At 45.9% G+C, this 25,092-nt stretch overlaps 1 protein-coding gene across 1 annotated transcript in view; it reads right to left on the bottom strand.

Moving 5' to 3' along the window:
• LOC147905583 (neuroblastoma-amplified sequence protein) overlaps positions 1-25,092 on the bottom strand; it is a 71,721-nt gene that overhangs the window by 10,873 nt on the left and 35,756 nt on the right. The window contains exons 8-10 of the mRNA XM_087373504.1: positions 15,633-15,992; positions 12,253-13,525; positions 10,838-11,097 (exon numbers count right to left, since the gene is read on the bottom strand). Coding sequence (XP_087229630.1) covers positions 10,838-11,097; positions 12,253-13,525; positions 15,633-15,992 — 1,893 coding nt within the window. The remainder of the gene's footprint in view (positions 1-10,837; positions 11,098-12,252; positions 13,526-15,632; positions 15,993-25,092) is intronic.

Below are 25,092 nucleotides of genomic sequence, written 5' to 3'. Positions count from 1 at the left end.
TATTAGAAGTGCCCAAGATCGGGACAGATTTTATGCTAATAGACATCGTTCACCTAGAGAGTTCTCTGAAGGAACGATGGTATATTTGAGAATTCCTAAGGAATCCAAGAGCCTAAGTACTGGTTTGGTTCCGAAATTATCCCCCAGATATTGTGGCCCATTCAAGGTCATTAAAAGAATTGGACCAGTTGCATATCGACTAGAATTGCCTCCTGATGTTAAAGTACATCCAGTCTTTCATGTCAGTAGACTGAAAGAAGTATTGGGTGCAGATGATCAAATTGTTTCTCCTCATGAGATTATAGAAGTTACAGATTTAACTTTTATTCCTCACGAACCTGAATCTATTCTTGAATTTCGTGAAAGACAGATTCGAAATCGTACTATCACGGAATACAAGATTAAGTGGAAGGATCATGTTGAGGAGGATGCAACATGGGAGACATTACAAAACCTCCAAAGAACATTTCCCGATTTCTTAGCGAACTCAGGAGTGAGTTCTTAGAGGAGGGGGAGTATGTCATGTGCACGGATCGGTATCTGACGTGTACTAGGTACACAGAACTAGCTCAGGTTAGCCTGGGGAGGCTTAGAGCTAGGCAGGCTTGATTCTCGGGTTGAGTGGCAAGGGTACGAACTATTTATAGGTCTTCGCTATTTTTGGCGCCGGGGCCCGAGTCTATAAAAGGGGCCCAGGGGGTTCAGTTCTCAGTGTGCAGTTGGGAGCAGTTGGGAGCAAGTCTCGTTCCCAGGTGCTAGGTCTGATCCTGAATTGTGTCGCGGACGCGCGCCTGCATCTTAGCGTAGCCCAAGGCCCAGTGGCAGATCCAGGGCTTCACAGCGCCACCTGGTGGTATGGGACACCAGGCTGGTTGGGATCTGATTGGGAGTTCGTGCCAGTAGCTCAGCTCGTGGCTCGGGGGGACATCTTCTGATTCGGGATCATATCCCGTAGATGTCACGGTTGGGTGGTGAGCAGCCTGCTCAGTTCTGATGTTGTGTGTGGTTATTTTGCAGATCAGGGGTTTCAGGAGTGCTGGGATGTGTCAGCTTGCTAGACTCGAGTGGTAGTGCTTTCACTCTCAATTGTTGGGGGGCAGACCTATTAGAGAAAAATTGAGGCTCGAGTGGAGAGGCTTCAGGTTCTTTTCTTTCACAGATGATCCATAGAAAGCTTTCAGTCCCACATTAGATGGTCATGGCTGAGTTCGAAGCATCCCCACTACAGCTTGATGCAGCATTCCAAGTTATCATGTACCTCTACCGCATCATGGAGCATGGCTCTTGCACTACGGGCAATGCAAGATACCATGGATGGCCCTATTGCCATCCATGGCTTTGGCAAGTGAGGGTGACTAAAGGTTCTGGTATGCACATACATGCACATGGTTTGAGAGTCTAGGGACAAATTACCCCCCTTCTAGTACAACATTGAGGCCCCTTCCGTCCTGCTCATATATCACGAGGTAACCAGGTTATCCAAGAGGATCTCTTAAGCTTCACACATTCAGGACCTAGTTTTGCGAGCTTCCTCTAAAGCTCAGCTTGTACAAAGACCACTACTTGCAGATTTCAACAAAAGGCTTCATTGATTCACCACGATACACACAGATTCATCTCCCCCACTCCTTGAGAATATCAATCAGGCAATTCACGTTTCATCACACCAGTTGAGGGCATACTCACAGAGGGTCGTATTTGCACTTTATGTGATCAACAGGAGATCGAGTCAGAGGAGCACTTCGCTTTTAGATGCCATGTATACTATGAGATCCGAAGGTTGCTATAACTGCCTCTTCAAGGATGGTTTCAACTGCTATCTAGTTTCTTGTCCTAACCCAATTAGAGATGCCTAGCAACTTTCATCCATGAGGCCGTCTGACATTGGAAGCATTTGCTTAGAACATGTAAGCAAGATCAAGATATACAACCAGACTCCACTACACAGCCTGATCACTGAGTTTTTTCAGCGTGACAACATTGACCACCAAGGCCCAAGGAGAGTGTGGATTCTAGGACCATAGTCACATGAAAACCCGTTTCGTCCTCTTCGAAACCTCGAAACGCGAAACAGACGAAACGTTTCGAAATAGGACGAAACGCTCTCAACGAAACCTTTGTTTTGCCCAAATCAAAATAAACATTTTTGCCCTGTTTTTTCTAGAATCCAAGGTGTTTATGTTTTGAATTTCCTTTTAGTATCTTGACTTTATATTTCTCTTTGTTCACTCTAACTTAAATATAACATATCTTTTTGTACCTATAAGGGTATATATTAAGTATCAATTCGAAACCTATCCGTTTCGTCTAACAACACGAAACGAAACGAAACAAAACCTGTCGAAACAACGAAACGGCAAAACAGACGAAACGTTTCTTGTGACTATGCCTAGGACCAAAGCAAGAGGCACGACAGACTCGCTAGGAGTTGAGGCACAAATCAGACTAGGGGACTTCCCTCCACGCTCACCAAATTAGGGGATTGCCAATGGGGGTGACAGTGGCACTTGTTTATTGCAAGGCCATAGCTAGGAGATCACAACGGACCACACATACCGACAGCCTCAGGGCTCTATCACAGGCTTTATTCCACCACAACCTCATACATCGCGACCCCCTCTTAGGCTTGACCTCTCCGCTAGCTTCTAAATGATCGCCAAAGTGCTGCCAACCCCCATCTTCTTCATGAGCTCAGAGACTTCTCTTTGTGTATTGGTATCTTTATGATTATGGCTTTGTAGTATTCGTCACGAGTGTTTATGCCTGCTTAGAGGCTCCACGCTTTTAGGTCTTTTTACTTTCCTTTCTCTCATCGTAACCTGTCCCAAGTCCGTCCCCCCTCCCCTCCCTCCCAACCCCTCCCCCTCCCGTCGCAACTCCCTCCCCCTCTCGTAGGTGGCTCCCATGTGCCCCTACTTTCTTCAACTCCGCTCTACCTGCTCTCCCTCCCAATCCACCCCCTATCCTCGCAACTCCCACCCCAACCATCTCCCTTCGTCGCAGCTCACCCTTCACCATGTTCTCTCCTGCCATGCCTGCTCTCCCTCTCCTATTCCATCTCCTCCACCCCCTACCTCTACATATCCTGTTGTAGCTCCCCCCATTCCCCGACCTTACCTCCATGCTGGACTTTGCGGGACCCCGCTGAGGATGGGTCACTAGCCCAGGCCCACCTACATTCAAGTAGGAAATCTGAAAGAGCAAGCACACGACACAGGGCTGCATAGAGGACACATGGTCAGAAACAGGCCCATGAATAGATCATGGCCACTTTCTTGGCCGAAACACCGCATAAGGCCACATCTGATGTCCTCACGCATATTTAAAAAATCTTCTTGTTTTGATCAGGAGATTGATTGCCTGAAAGTCGCAAGCATGGCATTGAAAGGTGAGAAAGCACAAGTGGACAAACTCCTAGCTGAGGTTAAGAACCAAGGGGGGAAGATACCAGACGAATGAAGAAAGGAGAAAAATAAAAGAGTAAGATTGGGAGAAAGAGCTGGAAAGGACCAGTGCAAAGGGAAAGATGCAATGGAAGCTGAGTTGAAGAAACTCAACAACATGAAGGGATCACACAGGCTACATGCAATGCAATGAAGGAAATAAAATCAGAAAATGCAGAACTCAAACAGCAAATGGAAGCAATGAGGACTATGTAGGGAAACACGACGAGCTCGTGAAGAGGAAAGCAGATAAACATGTTGAATTCTTGCAGCAGATCACCGAGGGAAACTAGAAATGGGAGAGTGGAAAGGTTGGTCACAAAAGGCAATTCGGCCCCCAAAAAAGAGTTCATATCATATGCTTACAGGAAGATAAGAGGAGGAACAGCAAATACTTGAATGTACTCGTCAGAGGCTGGCAGTGGGTAACACCCTGATGGGGGACGTTAAAGCTTGGTTAACAAAATGGGTATAAATCTGAATTTTGAGGCAGCCGGGAGAGTAGGCAAGGCTGACGCATAAGCAAGGACAATGGTGACCAAATTCAGAAACGCAGTCAACTTTCATGGGAATGAGGCAGCACTGAAGGGGACTAGGGCATACCTAGATGATGACTTCACACTCTTGCACCAAGAGCATAGAAGGGAGAAAGAAGAAAGCTTATTAAAGTCTTCAGAAGACCGATGGGTCTATGAGACTATCGGAATTCTGATACAAACAAACTGTGAGGGTGGAGCTACTAAACGAGCATCCACACCAATGCAGAATGCAAAAAGCTAGTGCTAAGTACTACATAGTCATGTCAGAGTGATCAACTGCACATCATCATCATCATCATCACCATCATCAGGTCATCCAAGTGGATGAGACAGTGGAAGCATGAAGTCGGCGATAGAGTGCTGTCGGCTGCTCGCGAGCGTGGTCTGGTGTCGTCTCCTAGTCATAGCTCTATGCCTAACAAGAGCTATAGTGACCCGTGTCGGTCGAGCCCTAACTCTGAACAGAGAGGGGATATCCCCAAGTGTAATCTGTGCATCAACCCTTTGTCTGAGCTGTCATGTCGTTGGATCTGGATCCCAATCATGTCGGGCCCTCGTAGTATGGGGGTCCACATGCTCTGGTGAGAAGAACTCAGTGACCGAGCTCTGAGAAGGGTCTACCAAGGAGGAGGTCTGCTCTTGTCTCCATGATCAAAGTAGACGCTTGCCGTGCCTGACTACATCATGGATGAAAGCCGCCAAGCATCTCTGGTCTGGATAGGAGAGAAATCGGAACAACACCCCAGAACTGTCCCTGAAGAGGCAGTAGAAACGTCCTCGGATCTCAGAGTAAACTGGGCACCTGAAAATGAAATGCTCCTCCAACTCGACCTCCTGTATGTCACATAATGTGCATATGTGCCTCTCTCGAGGTAGACCCTCTGCCTTGCCACTCTCAATGCACAGTCTATGTGAAGAGACCCGAAACTGCCCAATAGAGATCCTCAGCGCGTGGGGTAAGTGGACCTGCGCATATCCTGGTGGGTCAATGAAACCCTCCTCTATGATATGTAAACAATGATCCCTGTAGAAGTTGAGCTTCACTAGAAGCTCACTCGGTCCCAACCAAGTCCGGAATGTGTATAGCTGTAAAAGATCCTCGCAGATGACCTGATTGACCTCGTGTGACAAGAGAGGAGAGAACGGCATATCAATGCTATACTGGAAGGGAGGGAGTCTATCCATGTGGAGCCCCAGTTGCTCAAACCATCTCTCTGTGCGTGCATACCGGCATCTCTGGTCACCTATTGCTGATAGTGCCATAGAAGAGGACAATCCTAGCCATGGTAATCTGTTGCGCCCAGAAGTGCAATCCCCGTACCCCTTGACCCGTTATAGGTAGGTGATAACCTGAAATACTGCATCCAGCTGTAGTGGGGATGACCCAAACTCAGCCTGAATAATCTGGTGAGGGACGGACGGCTTACCGTAGGTCATCCGTGATAGCATGAAAACTATAGCCACTCCACACGAGCCCACTCCTAGGCTGGATTGTTGAGCTCACCCCCTCGAGGCGACAGATTCTCTCTCCAGACCCGTGCCTTCACGCAAGAAGGTGCTCCCTTGCAGCAGGCCTCGGGCCCCCTCTTCCCAGGCGTAGCATAGTCCGGGTGCATCCTCCTCCACACAGCAGAGCTCAGGCGGTCTGTTTTTGCAGCTTCCAAGTCCCAAGCCTCGTCCAGGACAGCCTCTACCTAGAGAGTTCTGGCCGTGGAACTATCTTGAGATCCCTGACAGATACCCGACGCTAGGGGTGTTTGTCCTGATTTTGCAGCCCCGAGGAGGCTCTATAGGAGTGTTTGGCTCACGGTCGCACCCTTTCTGAGGGTTTCTCTTCGTGGCGTCTGGAGAATAGCAATGGACTCCCACACTGTTTGACCTTATGGTGCAGCAGCAGGTGTTTGATATGATGAAGGAGTGGCTTGGCCCCCAAGGGAGGGAGATGTGGGTCACCCATGGTCACACCGCCACTTTTCAGCTTGGCTTCTCAACTGACTGCCGGGAGCTGGGTGTTGCAGTTTGTGTGCTTCGCCTGGGACTAGCAGGCCATGTATTGGAATCTACAGCTTTGTGCAGACAGATTAGGGGTTGATTCCTCATTTCTGAGATAGTGGGCCACCAAGGTAGGCATTGAACCAATTATGCCCTTGGTGCGACGCCGTACTGACACAAATTACTCTCCATCTAAACTCGTAGCGAAGTCTTAGAGGTCTCAGGTTGAAGTACAGGCTCCCACTCATAGGCGAGCTCTGTTCTCCACTCCCCCTACCTTCCCATGAGTTGGACCATGGTGAGTTGGAACGTGCACGAGCTCCACGACCGCGTGCGTCAACAACCGCAGCATCTGTTACTTCGATAGGAGTTGCAGAAGGCAGTGGTTGGGTGGACAGTGGACTTCCTCTTTATCAAGGAGCATGTGTTTTCAGCCGCACATGTTCGACATAGACAGCATCTCCTTCTAGGGAGAGGTCCTGAGGTATGGTCCCCAGCGGCTGGCAGGAGTGGGAGGTCTGCATTTTGGTGTCCCAATCCGTTGGAGCGGATGTGTACGATTAGGGCGAGCTCATCCCAAGCAGAGCAGTATGGATGGGCTTGAGGGTTGGGGACTCCAAGATTGGGATTCTCAATGTGTATGCCCCAGCTTGTAGACAGCAGCGACCCGCCTTCTGGAGGCGGTTGACAGAGTCCCTCCCAAATGTGGACTCATGGATTGTTGGAGGTGACTTGAACAATCTCGAGTTTAAGGAGGACAAGCATGGGGGTGCTTCTTATTCTGGGATGCCGGCTTCGGAAAGAAGCACTTGGGAGCAGTTCATTTTCTCGATCTGCGGTCGGGACCCCTGAAGGGAACCGGAGTTCTCTAGGTCTCCTAGCAGTCTCAGCTTCTCCTTTGGGCAGCGGCGGCAGGATGGTCTACTTGAGAGACTAGACAAATTCTATGTCGGAGATTGGGCCATGCATAGGGGTGGAGCCACCGGTATTCTAGCAAGGACTACCCTCTCGGACCACTCTCCTATCATTCTTCACCTAGAGCAGCCCCGTCGTGGCCTACCGCAAAGAGGGTTCCGCATTCCAGATGCTTTGCTCCTGGAGGAGGAGGTACAGCAGAGTATTATAGCTATTTGGCAGCAACCTGAGTCCCCCCCGTAGGGAAGGTGGGCCGTGTGGGCAGCTGAGGTGATTCAGCAGAGCAGTGAGAAGCTTCGCATCTATGCTCTGCACCGCCGTCATACTCTTCAGGAGAGAGAGAGGGATTTGCGGCGGGACTTGGCCTACATTGAATGTCTTCGGGAGCAAGATTCCGAGTCGTAGTGGTTAGCAGACCGGTATGAGTGCGCTCGCTTGGAGCTTCAGGATACTGAGGTGAGACGGGATGAGTACTCCTACCATTCCTCTAGATCTCGGTGGGTACAACAGGGTGACAAGATGACCAAGCAGTTCTTTCAGGCCACTGGCCCTAGATCAGCTGGCGCATAGTTGCAGAGATCGAGAGACTCTAGTGGGTAGATGCACTCAGATCCGTAGGAGATCTAGGAGTTGACCTCGGATTTCTATCGGCGCTTGTTCCACGCCGAGGAGTCGTCCCTGCAGGTCTTGGCAGCCTGAGATTCAGTTTGGACGCACGTTCCGGAGGTGGTCTCCCGGAGTGTGAGTAGCCAGTTAGATGCGCCTTTTTCGAATGCGGAGCTTTGGGAGGCCCTTCGGGCTCTTCCATCCCAAAAGTGCCCCAGGGAGGACGGGTTGTCTCCGGCTTTCTTTAGGTGCTTCTAGGAGTGCATTCATACCCCCCTCCGCTTGGCTTTTCAGGAGATCTTCGACTCGGGCTCTCTCCCTTCGACCCTGAGTCGTGGCTGGATATGCTTGATCCCGAAGGGAGGGGGATCGCTTGGACCTGAGACAGTGGAGACCGATCACTCTCTTGGACACTGTGTACAAGATCTTGGCCAAGGTCTTGAGCTTGCGGCTTCGCCCTCACCTAGTGGACATCATTCATGACACGTAGACAAGTTTTGTCTAGGAACGTAGCATCCTGGACAACATCTTTACTTTCTGGGAGGCACTAGATTGGACCAGAGAGAAGTCTCAGCCTCTCGCGATTTTGCTTTTGGATTTCGAGAAGGCCTATGAGAGTGTGGAGTGGTCTTTCTTGGAGGGCACCATGCAGAGGCTTGGCTTTTCGGATCGCTGGATCAGACGTGTCTCAGCCCTCTATGCAGGTAATTTGAGCTAGATACTTATTGGTGGCTACACGAGGGAGGCCTTTTCGCTTTCCCACTCGGTTCGGCAAAGGTGTCCCCTTGCCCCTTTCTTATTTCCGCTCGGTTCGGGAGAGAGTCTATGTTGGTAAATTGAAAGGAAAGCACGAAGTGAACATAAACTCAGAATACTTGCATATAGAATGAAGAAGAGTGAGGTCCTTATGTAGGCACCTCTTACATGCTCACTGACATCACTGATGACTTTAGAGCTCCACAATCATCTCCTCAATCTGCTCCTAGATTCTCTCAATCATCCTATGTGGCTTACCACCACCTAACTGTGCTTATGGGCACCTAACTGTGCCTCTAGCACTCACACATAGAAACTAAGGTGTGCTTGAGACATACACCTTGAGATATCCCAACAAACCCCCCCTCAAGGGAATGCCTCAGGCTATGTCAAGGATACAACTAGCATAAGGTGTCTCATGCCATCTCATGGTAGTCATGGATCTATCAATGGCTAGGATCTCAAGCTAGCAAGGGTTCCCATGGGTGTAAGGTAAACAAAAGGGATACAAAAGACCTTCCAATGGTTATCTTCCCTGCATGTACATGCACACAATGTCTGCAGGAGGTACCATGGAGCAAAAGCACATACACATGGCCTACATCATAAGGTGACCAGAGGTGTTTACAAAACACACAAAACACAATAGTTTATTTCATTCATTTTGGAGGACTATCCAGGCTGATTACCTTGACTCAACATAAAAAGAGAGATCTGGAGCAGACATAGAGATGATTTAAAAAGCATAATCTTCAAAGGATGCCTCATCTTGTGGAGGCACATCAACTGAAAGTAGATTGGCATTTTCTGTCTTTGAAGTTACTTCCTTTTTGGCAACCATTATCTTGGCAATCTTCAACAAGGAAGCCATGTTGGCATTTTCTTCCTTTATAGCATAACAAGACATTGCTTTATGTTTAGGCTTTTCACATATTTTGAATAAGCAAGCCATGAGAGGGTCTAACCCAAGTATTGGGCAGTGTCTTCTCTCTTACAAGGCTAGAATAACAACTGAAAAGCTACAGAATATAAGCATTAGCAAAGTCTTGTGACCAAATTTCAATCAATGATGCTTTCACTTATATGCTTCACAGAGGTGGCTAAATGAAAGCTTTCCAATCAAAACCAGGTATAGCAACTCAAAGCAAAGCTGAAGCCACAGTTGTACTGATGCTATTGAAAACTTCAAAAACTCAGAAATGCTAAAGTAGCATCTTATGTAGCATCACTTTCAAAAACTTTGTCAAAACTGTCAAAAACAAAGGACTGAACTTGGAGGGCTTGTATCTCACTCTCCAAAGCAAAGAAAAAGGGGGTTTCTGAGGCAAAAGAAGGCTCATATACCACAGAAGGTCCACTGAGGAGAAGGGGCGCAAATCCGCGTCAAAGCACCATAGCTTGCCTCTTCATTTTCGACTGGTTTTTCTCTGTTTTCAGCTTGAATATGCAGCCATTGCTGCTCAGATTTCAGCACAGGATAGCTCAAGGTATGGAGAAGCTCCCTCTAAAAGGAATTAGAGAAGCATGGAGCAGTCTCAGAGAAAACGCAGGAAAGAGAGTCGCCGATTTTCGTGCAATGTCGTTGAGCAGAGGTGATGATACGTTAATTCCTTGCAGCCAAGGGTTCGCCCCTTCGAGATATATCTCCAGCAGGAAGGGTGTGGAGAATGGCAGAGAAACGGAAGAGATGGCGAAGAAGAAGATGGAGAAGAAGATGATGATGTGGCAGAAATGGGATCAAGGGGGATCAAATGGCTCTGATACCATGTTGGTAAACTGAAAGGAAAGCACGGAGTGAACACAAACTCAGAATACTTGCATATAGAATGAAGAAGAGTGAGGTCCTTATGTAGGCACCTCTTACATGCTCACTGACATCACTGATGACTCAGAGCTCCTCAATCATCTCCTCAATTCTCTCAATCATCCTATGTGGCTTACCACCACCTAACTGTGCTTATGGGCACCTAACTGTGCCTCTAGCACTCACACATAGAAACCAAGGTGTGCTTGAGGTATACACCTTGAGATATCCCAACAGTCTACACATGCTTCGTAGACTTTCGAAAGGCCTTAGAGTTCCACGATCCCGCATGATCAGGAGACTACAGGAGATGCAGATCCCAGAGATGCTGATTTGGGGTGTGATGAGCTTATATGAGTCAGTCAAAGGCAGGGTCCGTGCCCCAGGCGGTCTATCGGATTGGGTCGAGAGCACCATTGGGATGAAGCAGGGCTTCACAAGATCGGTATTCACAATGGTCCAAGTAGCCAAGGCATGGCTTATGCAAGGTCAAGGATCTTTGGCACAACTACAAAGACAATGCTTTCAAGCACACTTCCAGGATCCCCCAACGAAGGGGTGGTTCTTTGATACCATGTATGCACTTTTGCAGGAGTGATCTCTCAACAGCTGAGTGGAGGAGGTTTGAGATGCTACACGTGATGATGGGATGCAATGTATCCTAAATTAAACCTCCCCAGATACAAGACAATGCAACCGACAACTCGTCTCCTGAATTTATGTAAGAGTTGCATATAGACATCCAAGACATATCTAGTGAGGTTAAAGAGATGAATTGGCACCTGATATTGATCAACCCTACTGACTTGGGCAAGCTCACTTCCCTCTTTCATCTTAGCTGATTCTACCAATGATGTAACAGCATGCTTTATATAGTCCTCATCACCACTAACAAATCGATCCATCTCAAAGCTGGGAATGATCTTTTCAAGCTCAACAGCCTGTTGAGCTGCATGCAGCTTTTGTAAGACCTGTAACTGCCACTCTTTTATACATGTTGATGCCGATGTTGGTATTCTTTCTGGATAGGCTTCTGAGCTTCCTGCAGAATATGAAGGCATTAGTCAAGAACACATGGTTATATCATTCTCATGAACAAAAGCAAAACAATGAAAGAAATAACATTCCATGCTTAAACAAAATTAGTCAACACAGGGATTTGGACCGAGCCAGAATAGCTACACAAAGGTGATATCAATTATCTACAAAACTACCACAAAGCAAATCTGATCTGATTTGTCAACACTGTAATATAGAGTTAAGCCAGGGCAGCTACACAAACATACATCAATTATGTACAAATTTACCATATAGCAATATCACATGTGAAGAGAAGCAGAAAAGAAGATCCAAAATTTTACCATATAGCAATATCACAAGCCTTGCCTAGAAGATCACAGTGAAGCACTACAACCACCAGAATGTTTGCCAAACTCAAAATTCAAGAAACATGTGGCCTATTACCCTTAGACCTGTCAATATCACAATTAATTAGATACACATTTTCTTCTGGAAATTCGTGTTGCTTGTCCTCACAATTCAGAACACCTTTCATTTTGTAATACAAGATTCAACTGAGGTTTTGAGTACTTCCATCACACCATTATTAAAGTCTTTGATTCTCCACCGACTTGTGCTCCATTCCTGTGATCAATGAAAACTAGCATGGCCTCAGGGGGCAGGAGGTCAGCCTTGCCATGTTAGTGCAAAACTATCACACTCCTAAATACTTGTATGCATTTTGCATAGACTAGAAGCGAAAGCATAAATTTTTGGAAATGGAAGCATTCAAGTTGAAGGAAAACGACTAAGAACAAGGGGGCCACAAAGAAGTCTATATCCTTTTACTTCGTCAAGGGATGTGGAAAACCTGCGGAATAAACTATTGATGTGTCATGTGGGCATTTGTAATAGACAGCTACCTGACATGCACAGCATAGAGAGCTTGCTACCTATTGAGTCACGAATAAGAATAAGGCTATTTGCACACAGATTACAAGAGCCTGTGCTAACTTGAAATCAAATCTTAATAACTGCCATTGGCCATATATCCTAACTCAACTTTCAAAACAAAAAAGTGGACACCAGCCCAAATACATATAAGAGAGCTTTTATTGTAGATATTAAACACTATGTTTTAAAACATTTTTAGCTAATAGATACATGATCTTCAAAGCCTATCTGCATATAATTTCACCTGAAACTGGAGTGTAGTTTGACTCCCTCAAGGTCATCAACAACCTGTCTCTCCTCTGCTTTGGGCCTTTCAAAGCTGAAGCAGCATCATGCAATGAAGTATATTTCAAAGCCATCTTCATTAATTCACATGATTTTTCAAGTTCTTGTCTGCATTTCATTTCCTCTTCAAATATTTCCAGACCTAAATGATAATCTGCAAGATTCAGCAGATAGCCACAGCTGATCATCTTACAACCTTCTTTTGATGGCTTCTGCATCATTTTGCACGCAACATGACAAATAAGTTCATCGCTGGGGAGAAGATCAGCATGTGCAAGCCCAAGAAGAATGATGGAAATTGACCATGAGCTCATATCCGTGCAAGTCTCCAGAAGGCCTGTGGTAGATCTGCCATATCTTGTCTTCGAGCTATCATTTTTGTCAAAACTATTTGTACGAATTGCTGACTCGATTTCCCTAATCCGCAAAAGCCATGGAAGGTGCCAGCAGAGGATATTTAAAAGTGATTTTCTTTCTTTTGAGAATCTCATTTCATCTGAATCATTGTGATTAGTCTCTCCCTCTAACACCTTTAACAATAGTTGTCGTGAACTTTCAGGTATTTCCCTCAAATGCCAATCTTTTGTACTATCTTCAAAATTGATTTCTTCTTCAAATCCTTCTAACTCCTCAAATTGCTTCATCGTGTCCTTGGAATCTTCAGCTGCAAAAGTCGCAACTTTTAGAGCCAGGGCCTCTTTGAAATCCATGCATCGTTTCAACAAATCAGTCTCTTTCCAGCTACTCAGAAGCTGCCCAATAGATTCTTCATCACAGTGACTTAAAGCAAAACCAAGAAGCTCCTTCCGTGACTTCAAACTTAGTCCTTCAAACTCTGGTCCTCTGGCAAGAGCGGCACATAGGTCCCAGATAGCTCCATATCCTTTCTTCATTAGACCAAGGCAAAGATTTAAAGCTAGCCCAATCTGCCCGGATGCTGCAGCCTCTCGTGCAATTGCCTCTTCCACCATTGCAATCTGATCCGATGTATTTATCCCTAACAGCCTTGCAACATCCAAAACCTCATCAACCTTTAAAGAACCCTTTGCACTGCTATTATTCAAGACCATTTTGACAATTTCCATGGGGTCTTTCACTTGCCGGACTTGCATTGGAAGCAATGAAACTCCAAGAGCAGGAAGTTTCACTACCACAGCATCAATGAGGTCCATTTCTGCAGTGACGGTCTTGCTTTCAGGTAATAGATTTAGACACAATCTGGCTTTTTCAATCTACAGAGAAAAAAGAGCATGCATCAAAACGCAGAACATAAGGTAGCTTAGAGCATACATGAAAGAAACTTGAAGCTTGCAATGATGCATTGCTTTCAGATTCCAATACAGCCAGTCTTTGAATGACGTGACAAGGAGGCTAGGAGCTGTGCAGTAAATTAAACAAACCATTAACATCAAGCAAGGCATGAATCTCTAATACTTACTGCGCTCTTGAATTCAAAATTCAGAAATGGTTAAAAACAATTGTCCTCTGCATGATTGAATCTGGAGAGAGAACAAGAGGCATCTCAAGCACATGGCCAAAACCATGAATTAGTCGACTATACACACGTATGCGCAGCACATGCCCAGTGTGTTATTTCTCACGTTAAGCCTTTGTAATTAGGACATTCATTCAAAATGAGATTATACAATGGCTCCTCCCATATGGGCATGTTAAATCTCCACCAAATAACCATACATGCAAAGACTATTTGAGAATTTCCAAAAAACAAATTAAAATCATGGACAATAGGCATATTTGAGGCACTACAGCCAGAACACACACACACACACACATATATATAGAGGAGAGAGAGATATGTACAAACATACATACATACCATAGATTTATATCACAGTCTCTTCTTGCTATCACCACCTTGGGTGTCGGACAGGGCCAATCAGATTTGGGCTTTACACCATCCTGTCAAATGGTGGAGAAAAAGATTAAAACAGATTTGGCACTCCAAGGTTCCACTACGCCAACAGGTCTTTCTATGGCGTGTCTATTGGGGGTTGTTCCGTCTGGACAGCTTTTTTAACCCATGAGAGGTTAGTCAAATGCATGCATTCTAGTTCTTGGACTATTCCTAGTCCCTTGTGGGCATCCCCGCAGTGTTTACTAACCCATGCCATGCAAAGGAAAAGGAAACTGAGTCTCGTTAACCTGGCTGCACAGCAGCTGTTGTTTGAATGGCAGCTCTTGCGCCCTGCTTCGCTGTTGCTCTTGCCTGCCTTCCTGGCAGCCTAGTTGGCCCAAGGCAATTATATTATTCCAAAGATACATTTTTAAAACTGCATCTCATTCATTGAGAGATCGATTCCAAACTTGGATAAATATGCTAAGCACTACAGTATTGTGGAATGTGATTCCTTCCATTGTTCAAGATAAACAGTTACTTACCAAAAGGAATACTTGGATGTTGGAGGTGATATCCAAAGCTGAATGAAAAAGTATCACGAAAAATGATCCGCTTTTGCAAGGCTTTCAACAAGATTTTTTCTTCGCATAGAGCTCTATCAAAGACAACTACAGATTCCAGAAAGGATTGGCAGCACATCGTACAACAAATTTGCTAAGTATAATCATCAATTCAAATTTCCAAGGCAAATTAACTGCGCTACCTAAACAACTCTTTCTTGCAGCTGAAAACATGTTACTGAAAGCTTGTAGAAGGATATCTACAGTGCCTACTTTGACTTTTTGTAGATGCCCATTTGAAGGCCCATGCCTTTAATGGCTTTCAGGAAATTCCCAACAAATTTCCTTGAGAGCATGTAGATCCAAGTAATAATGAGTAAGCGTCTCTTGACTTGGCCACCAGCAAAATACCAACTTTTACACAATGCTTTCCCAAAATAGCATGTAATTGCACGTCACAGCATACACTTCAACATCACACTCCACCTGCCTCCACTACAACTTATTCCAAGTCTGACCTAGTCAGATAATTCAGCATGAAACTTGTGATTCCATAAAATACGGTTTCAAAATTGGGAAGAACCCGACCCCAAAATAAAAACATTGATAGCGTGACAACTAGATTCTGCCTTCATGGAAAGTATGTGTGAAGATGATTGCAGCACTCTAGTATCAAACCAAGTATTATCTTGAGATGAGCAGTATTCCAAAGTCGCTCATGGCTTCAGAGTACTCAAGTACAGCATGCATAGAAATTTTACACAGCATCAGCACTACCTGCCACACCACCACATCTTTGTGCACACAAATAAAAGCATAAAAAGCCCACTAACCCATTAATTATCCCTCAGTTTATAGTATCCTTGGCAAGAATTCCTTAGACCTAGATCATTAATTAGTTTGGAAAAGGTATACTTATACCTCTGGGGAGTCCAAGCTTGAAGCAGAATAAAAGTATTCCCGTGCAGCTTGGATGATCACTGTTTCTGCTCTTTCCACTATCAATGGGCCAGTTCCAAAAATTTTCAATTGAGATTTTGCTGACGAGAACTTTCCAGCCTTTAGAAGGCCACGATAATACTCTAAGAACAGAATTTGTTTGTTTAAAAAAGGAAATGCTCTAGCCTGAAGTTTCTGTAGGTCCTCCCACATCATAGTCCAATCAGAATCTGACCTTGCTGGCTGTCGTCGACCAAATTTGCTGAGTAGCAAATGAATAAGTTGCTTAACACTTTTTTCATCATTCTTCGCGCTCTCGAAAAATCCAAGAGGCTTTGGAACCTGCATGTCAAAATTCAAACTTGGTTACACAACTACCCCTGCTAAATGTTTCTAAAGATAAAGTCTATAAATGTGGGTGCATTGACCAAAAAAGACCATGCAACATTACATCATTGGGTTTTTGTGCAACCAAGGCAAGTGTTGATTGAATAAAGTAAAAAGAACCAAACCATTTATATTTTTCCCACCCAAAAAACCAACAAACAAACAAACAAAGAGACAACAAACAGCATTTTTTGCATTAGGATCAGATAGTTGGCATGTAATTGACCTGTGTCTTGCCATCACACCCATTTATTAACTCTACCGCAAAGAACAGGCCAAGGCACAAATGCACAATCCTGAAAAATGGATTGTCCTCTTCCATCATACTTAAGAGTAGTGAGGATGGAGCAATGGAAGGGGTTTGAATACGAGGGACAAGGCTGCAACTTTTGTGCAATGGGCAACTTCTATGTGTTGACAGTATTCTCTTTTGTGTTACTTATTGGAGATTGACAATATCTTTGAAACTCACCATGGAGAAAGATATCAATTGAATAACTATTGCAATATTGAAACCACGACATGCAAAAGTTTACCTAGCTAGAATAAGCGTGAGTCGGTGGTTTCATCAGGAGAAGGATACACTGCAAGATGGATGAAGCTCCATAGTCTCCTCAGACCTATGGGCCTTGTTGGAGCTTGCTTCTACAGCAAATTCAACAACTGATCACAACTCACAACCTCAATGACTAACATCAACAATAATCACAGGAAACGATACAAAACTACAGCACACTGCCCTTACTACAAAATCATACAGATGCAAATCTTAGAGCAGATAATCACGATCATCAGCATTATACAACACATGCTGCCACCTCCTCAGTTGCATCATTCTCCTTCGCCATCCCTGCTGTCTCTACTGCCTTCAAGCTTTCTTGAGGCATTCTCTGTGAGAGAAGTCACCATGCATATAATGCACAACATCAGAAGCAGTATCTAACCAAGAAAGTTCACACATGAGAGAGATGTATAAACACAGCCCAATCAGGCTGAAACTGGGGTGCTGATGTGGCATATAGCTACATGGAAATACGGATGATGATATGGTATTTTATGTAGATGCTGACATAACAGTTGGGCCAGGATGGTTATGGAGGCTATCACATCAGCACTGTACTGATCTGTACAGTGCCACATGTCCCGATGGCTACGCCATTACCTAGGGGTGGTCTCCACATCACCAAAATGCCCACATCATCATCCACATTCTGCATCCTTTTGAATGCAAGAAGATGATTTGGAAAGCCACATGCATCTCATCTTCATCATGCCCATGGCTGCTCCTCATTTGGGGACCTTGCAAGTGAGGAGCTAAGCTATGGTGAAGGATAACAAAGGTTAGAGCATTGATCTCTGTCCCTCCTCCTCAATGTTCACACTCGAGTACTGTTGATCCAATGCTAAGAGGCAGATTGTATTTAGAATTTTGACTATTTGTTTATAGCCTGATCCTATTGGAAAGAGAGTGCCTTGTGCCAACAGTTCTCCATGCCCTGTGAAGGGAATTGAGAAGATTTTGCTGTCATTGATTGAACGAACTGATTTGTGCCTTCCAAATGCCATTCATGTGCTAGGGATAAAGAGGAGTTTACTATCACTTTTTGGGAGAAGAGGTTTTGCTGTCATTTTTAAAGATAATAAGTGCATTGTTAGGGATAGAGAAAAGGACTATCAGATAGTCAAAGCAGGGTTTGTCCTTGGCAACAATCACTCCTGCAATGAAAAAATAAAGGATTATGGAAATGAAAGATTTGGCCATGTGAACTATGCAAGTTATTGTAATTGCAAAGACATAGGATGGTATAGAATATGACTTCTTTGGAGACTCCTCCAAGACATGTCTGTGAAAGTGCATTTTGGAAAGACGCGCAGAATGCCTTTCCGAGAGATGGATAAATTACAGCTGAAGAAAATTCCAGCTCATACAGTGATGTGTGTGGTCCTCTAAGGACACCATCTCATGGATTGATCCCTTTATTAAAAAAATCAGATGTATTCCAATGTTTCAAGCAATTTGTGCTTGTCACAGGGACATGAATTTTGTAAGCAAATAAGCTATGACTAAGTTTGTAACCAGTTTGGCCATGGGGGACTGGCCTAGAGGAGCAGTGAGTTCCTGAAAGCCCCTAGTGTTAGCATCTAATTGGACACACTGGCTAGACCTAACTGTTAGAATCAAGGAATGGCATCACTTTGACCTCGCGGAGGGGTGTGACGGAGCTAGGAAGTTTGCCCCCAGATAGATTCCCAAGTTTCACGTGGGAAGAGGGGTTAAAAAGGATTAAAAGGTTGCCCCTAGACAGTACCAATGTTTGTCGTTGGTTGGTGGGGTTAGAGCCTTTAAAAGTTGCTCCTAGGAAACCAACGTTTCCTTGGTACAGGGGGTTAGGGGCATTAATGTGCCGCGTGTCAAAAGTTGCCCCTAGGAAACCAACGTTTCCTTGATACAGGGGGTTAGGGGCATTAATATGCCACGTGTCAGGCATGCAACCTACCAGCTCCACTTTTAGCATCTTTTCCCCTCCTTTAGGGCAGATGACGTCCAAATCAAGGGCCTGCTCTAGAATTCGCCCACTTCTACATCTTCTCCTGCTCCTCCTTGCTGCGCCAGACCTTCCAGAGGTTGCTGGTCGCTGTTTTGCTGCTGTTTTTCTCTGTTTCCTTGCATCCAGCCTTGTTGCATGCAGCCCGAGTCAAGGAGCACCTTCTGCAACTGACAAACAGTCCATACAGACTGTACGGACCCTGTTTCAGGCGTCCGGTGCTTGCACGCAGCCTGAGGCTGGTTTCTCTTGCTGCGAATTAGGGTTTCTGGCTGTGAAACTCTGCTTGGAGGTCTTTGGCAGGAATCTGGATACCTCGGGGACATGCTCTTGCGAGGAGCAGGTGTTTTTGGTTGCAGCCCGTGCTGTGGGCGTGCAATCCCAGTTTCTCTTTGTTTTCACTGTGGGATTGGTTTCTAGTTCTCTGTTTTAAGATTCTCTACGGGATTCCCTGGATCTGTTGCAATCACCTAGTGACAGAGGGTGAACCCAGGTTGAGACCAAGTTGTTGAGGTTAGAGGATGCCTATGCCTTGCTCTAGCAGTTGGGATGCACAGTTTGCCAGTTTGATGCAGTGTGTGCCTAGAGTGGGTTGGTGAACAGTGGTAGCCAGTGGGAACGGTTCAGGGTGCGCCCTGGTTGTAAGATTGCTATTATTTTTCACTAAAGAAGAATAAAGAAATACCGCAAGGGGCACCAAGTATTTGGGACCAATCGGTGTCGTTGTGTGATCATTGAGCAGGGGCATTCTAGCCTCACCTGTACTTTCTTTTATGCTATTTGATGTGGTGTGATTAATTGGGAGCTAAGTGGCTGTAATTGACGGTGTGTTCAGAGATAGTTGTGGTTTACCACCCTTTGGGGTTCCGAAGGCCGGTTACAATGCTTCTGGTTGAGAAGTGCAAAGTGCACTTTGTTGACTAAACAGTGAGAGTAAAGCTTACCGTCTCTAAAATCCCCAGACTAAGAAGTTTCTTTTTAATAGAGATGTGGTTTTTGCAGAAAACTCAGATCAGTCCATGATTGAGTTTGATAGACAGCTGCACAGGTTCGCACAATGTGCTTTAATGGTTGCTTCCACTTGCTATTGAGGGGACTTCTGAACAGCCAGTAGAAGATCAGCAATTACAGCCTGCACATGCTGATGCACAGCAGCCTTTGGATGCTCCCAATCAGGTCCTGGATCAGCCTATCACACTTGCTGATGTTGAAGAAATTGTCAGAGAGGAGAGAGCTGCTCACAGGAAGCTAGAAAAGCCCCCCTGCGGTTGATTTGAACTCTGCAAGAAGCAGACTTTCAGCCCCGTCTCCAGTAGGACAAGGGCTGGTTCAAGAGGGACAGAAACTATGCTGATACAGCTTGTATGCGTTCATTGTGTGATACAAAAGAACCTAACAACTTTGAGGATGCTCAAGACGATGAGCATTGGATGAGAGATGAAGCCAGAGTAGGATTCTACCCAAAAAGACAACACATGGGATTTCGTGGATGTGCCCATTGGAAAGAAAGCTATTAGGGCAAAGTGCGTGTACAAGACAAAAAGAAAATCCAATGGTACCATTGACAAGCACAAGGCGCACAAGGCAAGGTTAGTTGCCAAAGGGCATTCTCACAAAAAAGAGAGCGAATATCACGAAACCTTTGCACCCCCTTCCAGCATGACCACCATCAGATGTGTTGTTTCATTGGCTGCTGATTTTGGGAGGAAAGTACATGGCTTTCAAGTACTTGGTCAAGAAGATAAGGTAAGCAAGCCATGTAAGGCACGTTATGGGCTCAAACAAGCTGCATGAGCCTGGTATGAGAAATTCATATAGATGTGACCAGTCAGGGTCTACAAATTCATCCAACTGAAAGTACCCTAGAGGTCAAGAAGGACAAAAGGGATTTGCTTATTGTCATCCTTTATGTAGCTGATATCCTGTTTACAGGCACAAGAGAAGAGAAAATTGTCGATTTCAAGAATAATCTTGAAGCTTCATTTGAGATGTCTAATATGGTCCAATGAGGGCATTGCTCTTAAAGAATCCAAATACATATTGGGACTATTACAAAGTTCAATTTTCAGGACTGGGAGCCCATTTCTACTCCAATGGAGCCCGGGCTGAGGCTGTCCATGCATAATACACATGAACAATTTGCTATCGTTAGGGCTCTGAAATACCCCTCCCGATATTCAGTTCAGTGTATTGCAGTTGAGCAAGTATATGCACAACCAAAAGACACAGCATTGGAGTACTGTAAAGCGTTTTTTTCAAATATTTACAGGGTACTAAGTCTCTTGGTTTGTTCTATACCACAATGTGTATGACTCAGAAGATTGATAGCAAATCTTTGTGGCGGTTTGCATCCATCTACTCACATTCTCACTAACAGTCAGAGTGCTACTTCAATGGCATTGAATCCTGTGTTTCATGTAGAAGCGATCAGTTTGACCCACTGCCCTATACATCGGAATGTTCCAGATCTGCTAACTGAGGCATTACTCCGAGAAAAGTTTGAAGCTTTCCGTAAAGTTTTGGGCCTATTTCCATTCAGTGACTTATCTGTCACCTTGTACGTGTTCACACTATCACCACAAAGAAATTCGTAAGATGTTAGTAGTGGGACACCTTACCACACGGGCATTATTAGAACACTTAAACATAGTCAATAGTTCATGTCTTTCTATACTTGTCAAGAGATAACATAAACCTCCTACCCTAATTCTTTTTATACTTTTTGACGACCCGAAGCCTTAAATTTTGCTTGTTTGAGAAGAGGTTTACTAGCTTGACCAGGTTGAAGACATGACTTTCAACTACAGTTAATCATCATTTAAGATGTAGTAGTGGGTTAGTGTCAAAACCTTACCCTAGGGCCATTTTTATCCCTAGTTAGAGGCTTTTTTTCCTAAGGGCTTTCATTTTGGATTGAGGGTACATAACCCTAATTTTTGTTGTGCTCTTTCATGCTAGCAATAACAGTTCTTGGACTCTCTTTGTGTTTTGCTCACTCCACTCTCTGTTCTCCGTCCACGTTTCCATCAATCATAGATCTTAGCAAATCTAATAGCATCATCTTATGAGCTTTGGACATAGATTCTACCTTGTAGTCAACTATCTTTAGGACCACATATAAAACCCCTGATCCTATAAAACTCAATGAGGTCTTCTCAAAATACCTAGCAAAATAATGATTCATGGAAACTTCACCATACATAAAGAATCTTATGCCTCCCATGAATTTTCTCGTCTATTCTCTATAGGGAATTCCTTGATAGAAATTTGCTCAAACTCCAACTGGATATTAGCTTGCTATCATGCACGCTCATCCACCAATTGTAAGCTTTGCTAGCTACAGACAAACTTGCCATCACCACAGTGAGTCTCGAGAGAGTCAGGGGTGCCCTGGCTATCTACTGTGAGGCCTCGGGTGCAAGGATCAACTGGACAAAATCCATAGGTTTCTTCACAGGCTTTGAGGAGACACAAGAGATCCGTGAGTGGGGGAGTGACTTTGGCTTCAGATGGATACCGCGGGGCCATACAACGAGATACCTCGGGTGCCAAGTTGGTATTGACATTACAGTAGAGCAGCAGATCGCCCCGGTCCTTGAGAGTGTTCGGCACAAGCTTCTCTAGTGGAGCTCGGCCAAACTCTCTCTAGCAGGTCGCGCCTTAGTGGCAAACCAGGTCCTTCTTGCCATGGCTTGGCATATCGCCTCCTGTTGGTGCCTTCACAGAGGATGCGTTGGGCAGCTCCAACGGTTGGTTCGGAACTTGCTTTGGGCAGGTTTGGACAAAACACAAGGAACACTAGGGCCCGGGAAGCTTGGCAGACGGTGATCATGCCGCAGGCATTGGGAGGCTTGGGTATCATTGATCCGAAGATGCAGAACAAAGCCCTCCTGGGCAAGTTGGTTGTTCACGGCCTCACCCTGGGTGCAGAGCCTTGGAAGCTCATCTTACAGCGAGGGCTTCTAAGGAACACTCCATGCACCGGGGGACAGTGGCAACCTTCACACAGATGGATCTTCTGAAAGACCCCCCTTACAGGGAAGGGCTCCCCCTTGATGAGGAGCCTCCACAGGGTCTGGCAGGGGGTCTCATTCGTGCTCCACCTAGATGCAGAGAGGAGTTTGAGCGTCAACCCCTTATGTGGCACCCAGAGATCAGAGATTAGGAGGGGCGTATGCTCGGACAGCGAACTCACATTGGGTTGGGCACAGTGGGACAGTGGCCCGGCCGGGTCCTTTGGCCGTTGGAGCAAATTACCCATCAAGGGAGAGGCAAGGCTTGATGCCCTAGCGCATCTACGAGGCTCAGGGTAGCGGATGAGCAAGATTGACTTAGCCATTCCTGAGTCCTGGTGGGAGGGACTTCGTGTATGGAGAGACAGCAAATGGTTGGGGCAGTTTTCTCGTACTGGTGTCCCCTTGAGGATGTTGATGCAGCGAGGCAGCACGCACCCTGGCTTCTTCCATATAGGACCTGGAGGCCTACTTCAGCCACTCACTGAGAGAGACCATGAGATGGATGGGAGTCTTGATGGGATTCACTGGGAGATGATCAGAGTGGTGGGACGTTTGGGGAAGGAGTGGCACATTGACCCTCCCACTATCTCAAAGCAGGATGCCCCTAGATGGCGCCTTTGGCTGTGGGAGGGTAGACCCTTGAGGGAGGTCTAGTGGGATCCGAGAGAGTGGTTTTGGCCTTCCAGGGGCGGCATAGCCGAGCAGGTGGATGAGGTGCCCTTCGTTTCCTACACCACATGGATTGGCAAGAGGCTTCAGATGGACACATCGAGGTGGACCCCCTTGAGGAAGAGACATTGGGTGACCCAGAGAGTGCCCCGGGATGTTCATTCCAAGTTTTGGATGCAGTTATGGTCCAGTTTGTGGCCGAGGAAGATATCCTACTTCTTCTTGCTGGCCGCCCATGGAGGCTTGCCCATTAGACGCTGGTTGGAGCAAATGTGAGTGGAGGGGCAGTGCCATTGTTGCCCCGATGGTCTCCTAGAGACTATCCCGCATTGCTTGTGGAGCTGTCGTAGTGCAGCGAGGATTTGGATGGGAGCCCTCAGGATCATGACACGTATGCAGAGTCTTCAGAGAGACTACACCTGGAGGATGATGGCCTGGTTGACAGAGGGAGGACACGCGTTTCAGATTGATGAGATCTCCCCAGCCTACCAGATACAGGGTTAGAGCATCCAGAGGATAGCACTCCATGAGGCACTCCCTCCTGACGGCCTAGCTCCTCCTTTTCCTAGGGAGGACAACGTTTGGGAGGTGGTAGCTAGCATCACAGCGTGGAACATTTGGGTAGCTCGTTGCAGTCTTGTGATGGGGGTGAGTACCCGGTTCCACCTTCGGCTACCCTAGTCGCCATTTGGCAGAACATCATATACACACTACGATCCACTTGCGAGTGTGGGACTCCAGGCTCCAGGGCGACTATCGAGAGGCATGCTCGTTTCTGCAAGGCTTGGCCTGCAGGAGTTTTCTACATCTTCACCCTGTGAGGGATTCACTGGTTGTATAGGCCCCCCACTTGGCTGTTAGCCCCAGTACCAGAGATACCCTAGGCAGTGAGCTCGAGTGAGCTGGGTTTCTCTGGAACAGGCCGGTTTTTCTTTCATCCTTTTCCGGTTTTTTTCCATACTCAGCATCTTCGCGGTTGTCATGTATGAAATCTTTCAAGCATTAATAGAAGGTTTCTTTCTTGGGGGGGGGAAAAAAAGAGACAAACTTGCCACAGTCAGAGCATAGATTTCAACCTATTGAAATTTGCAGAGAAAAGTTTATTTAGTAATGTTAGAACTCTGCTAGCCCCACTACCATACGACTATGATGGAAAGTGTAGGAGTTGCCACCGTGCCTCAACGATGTCATCTAATGATCTCCCAACTCTGGAACCCACCACATGCACCCAAAGCGTCCCCCCAAGCCCAGTGGTGGATACTTTCTATTACTACACTAGTCCACTAAGGATACTTAGCACACAAGGACTTAGGAGTCGTTCTAATTGTACTAGCAGTCCTAGCTAGGCACTAACCAACCTCTAGGCTCTACTCAAACCCACTATAAATCCAATGTCTTTAACGCCTAGTTTCCTAACGTAAGACACCCCCTCCAGGAATAATGTCACACATTACATGGGCTGAAATTAGCATATTGAAGTAAAGTCTCCAAAGCCTCAAACGAAAACACATGTTGACAAAGACTGAAATCGATACAGCACTTCTGCTCTAGGTTGGTTGCCCACGGCACTATTCAGTACTCAACACATGGGTGCCACTCAGCTCCTTATATCCAAGCCAACACAACGGCAGCATACACGAATTAGTCAAGCTCCTGGAGACTAACCCGCACTGCCTGTGGACCTGTCGTAGTGCAGTGAGGATTTGGATGGGAGCCGTCAGGATCATGACACGTATGCAGAATCTTCAGAGAGACTCCACCTAGGGGATGGTGGCCTAGTTGACAAAGGGAGGACACGCGTTTCAGATTGATGAGATCTCCCCA

This window comes from Dipteris shenzhenensis, chromosome 1 (genome assembly GCF_047967505.1).
Source record: "Dipteris shenzhenensis isolate YYH24624 ecotype China chromosome 1, Dip_SZ_1.0, whole genome shotgun sequence".
Classification (NCBI taxonomy): Eukaryota; Viridiplantae; Streptophyta; class Polypodiopsida; order Gleicheniales; family Dipteridaceae; genus Dipteris; species Dipteris shenzhenensis.
Note: the sequence above shows the minus strand (reverse complement) of the source record. Positions and strands in the feature narration are given on the sequence as shown.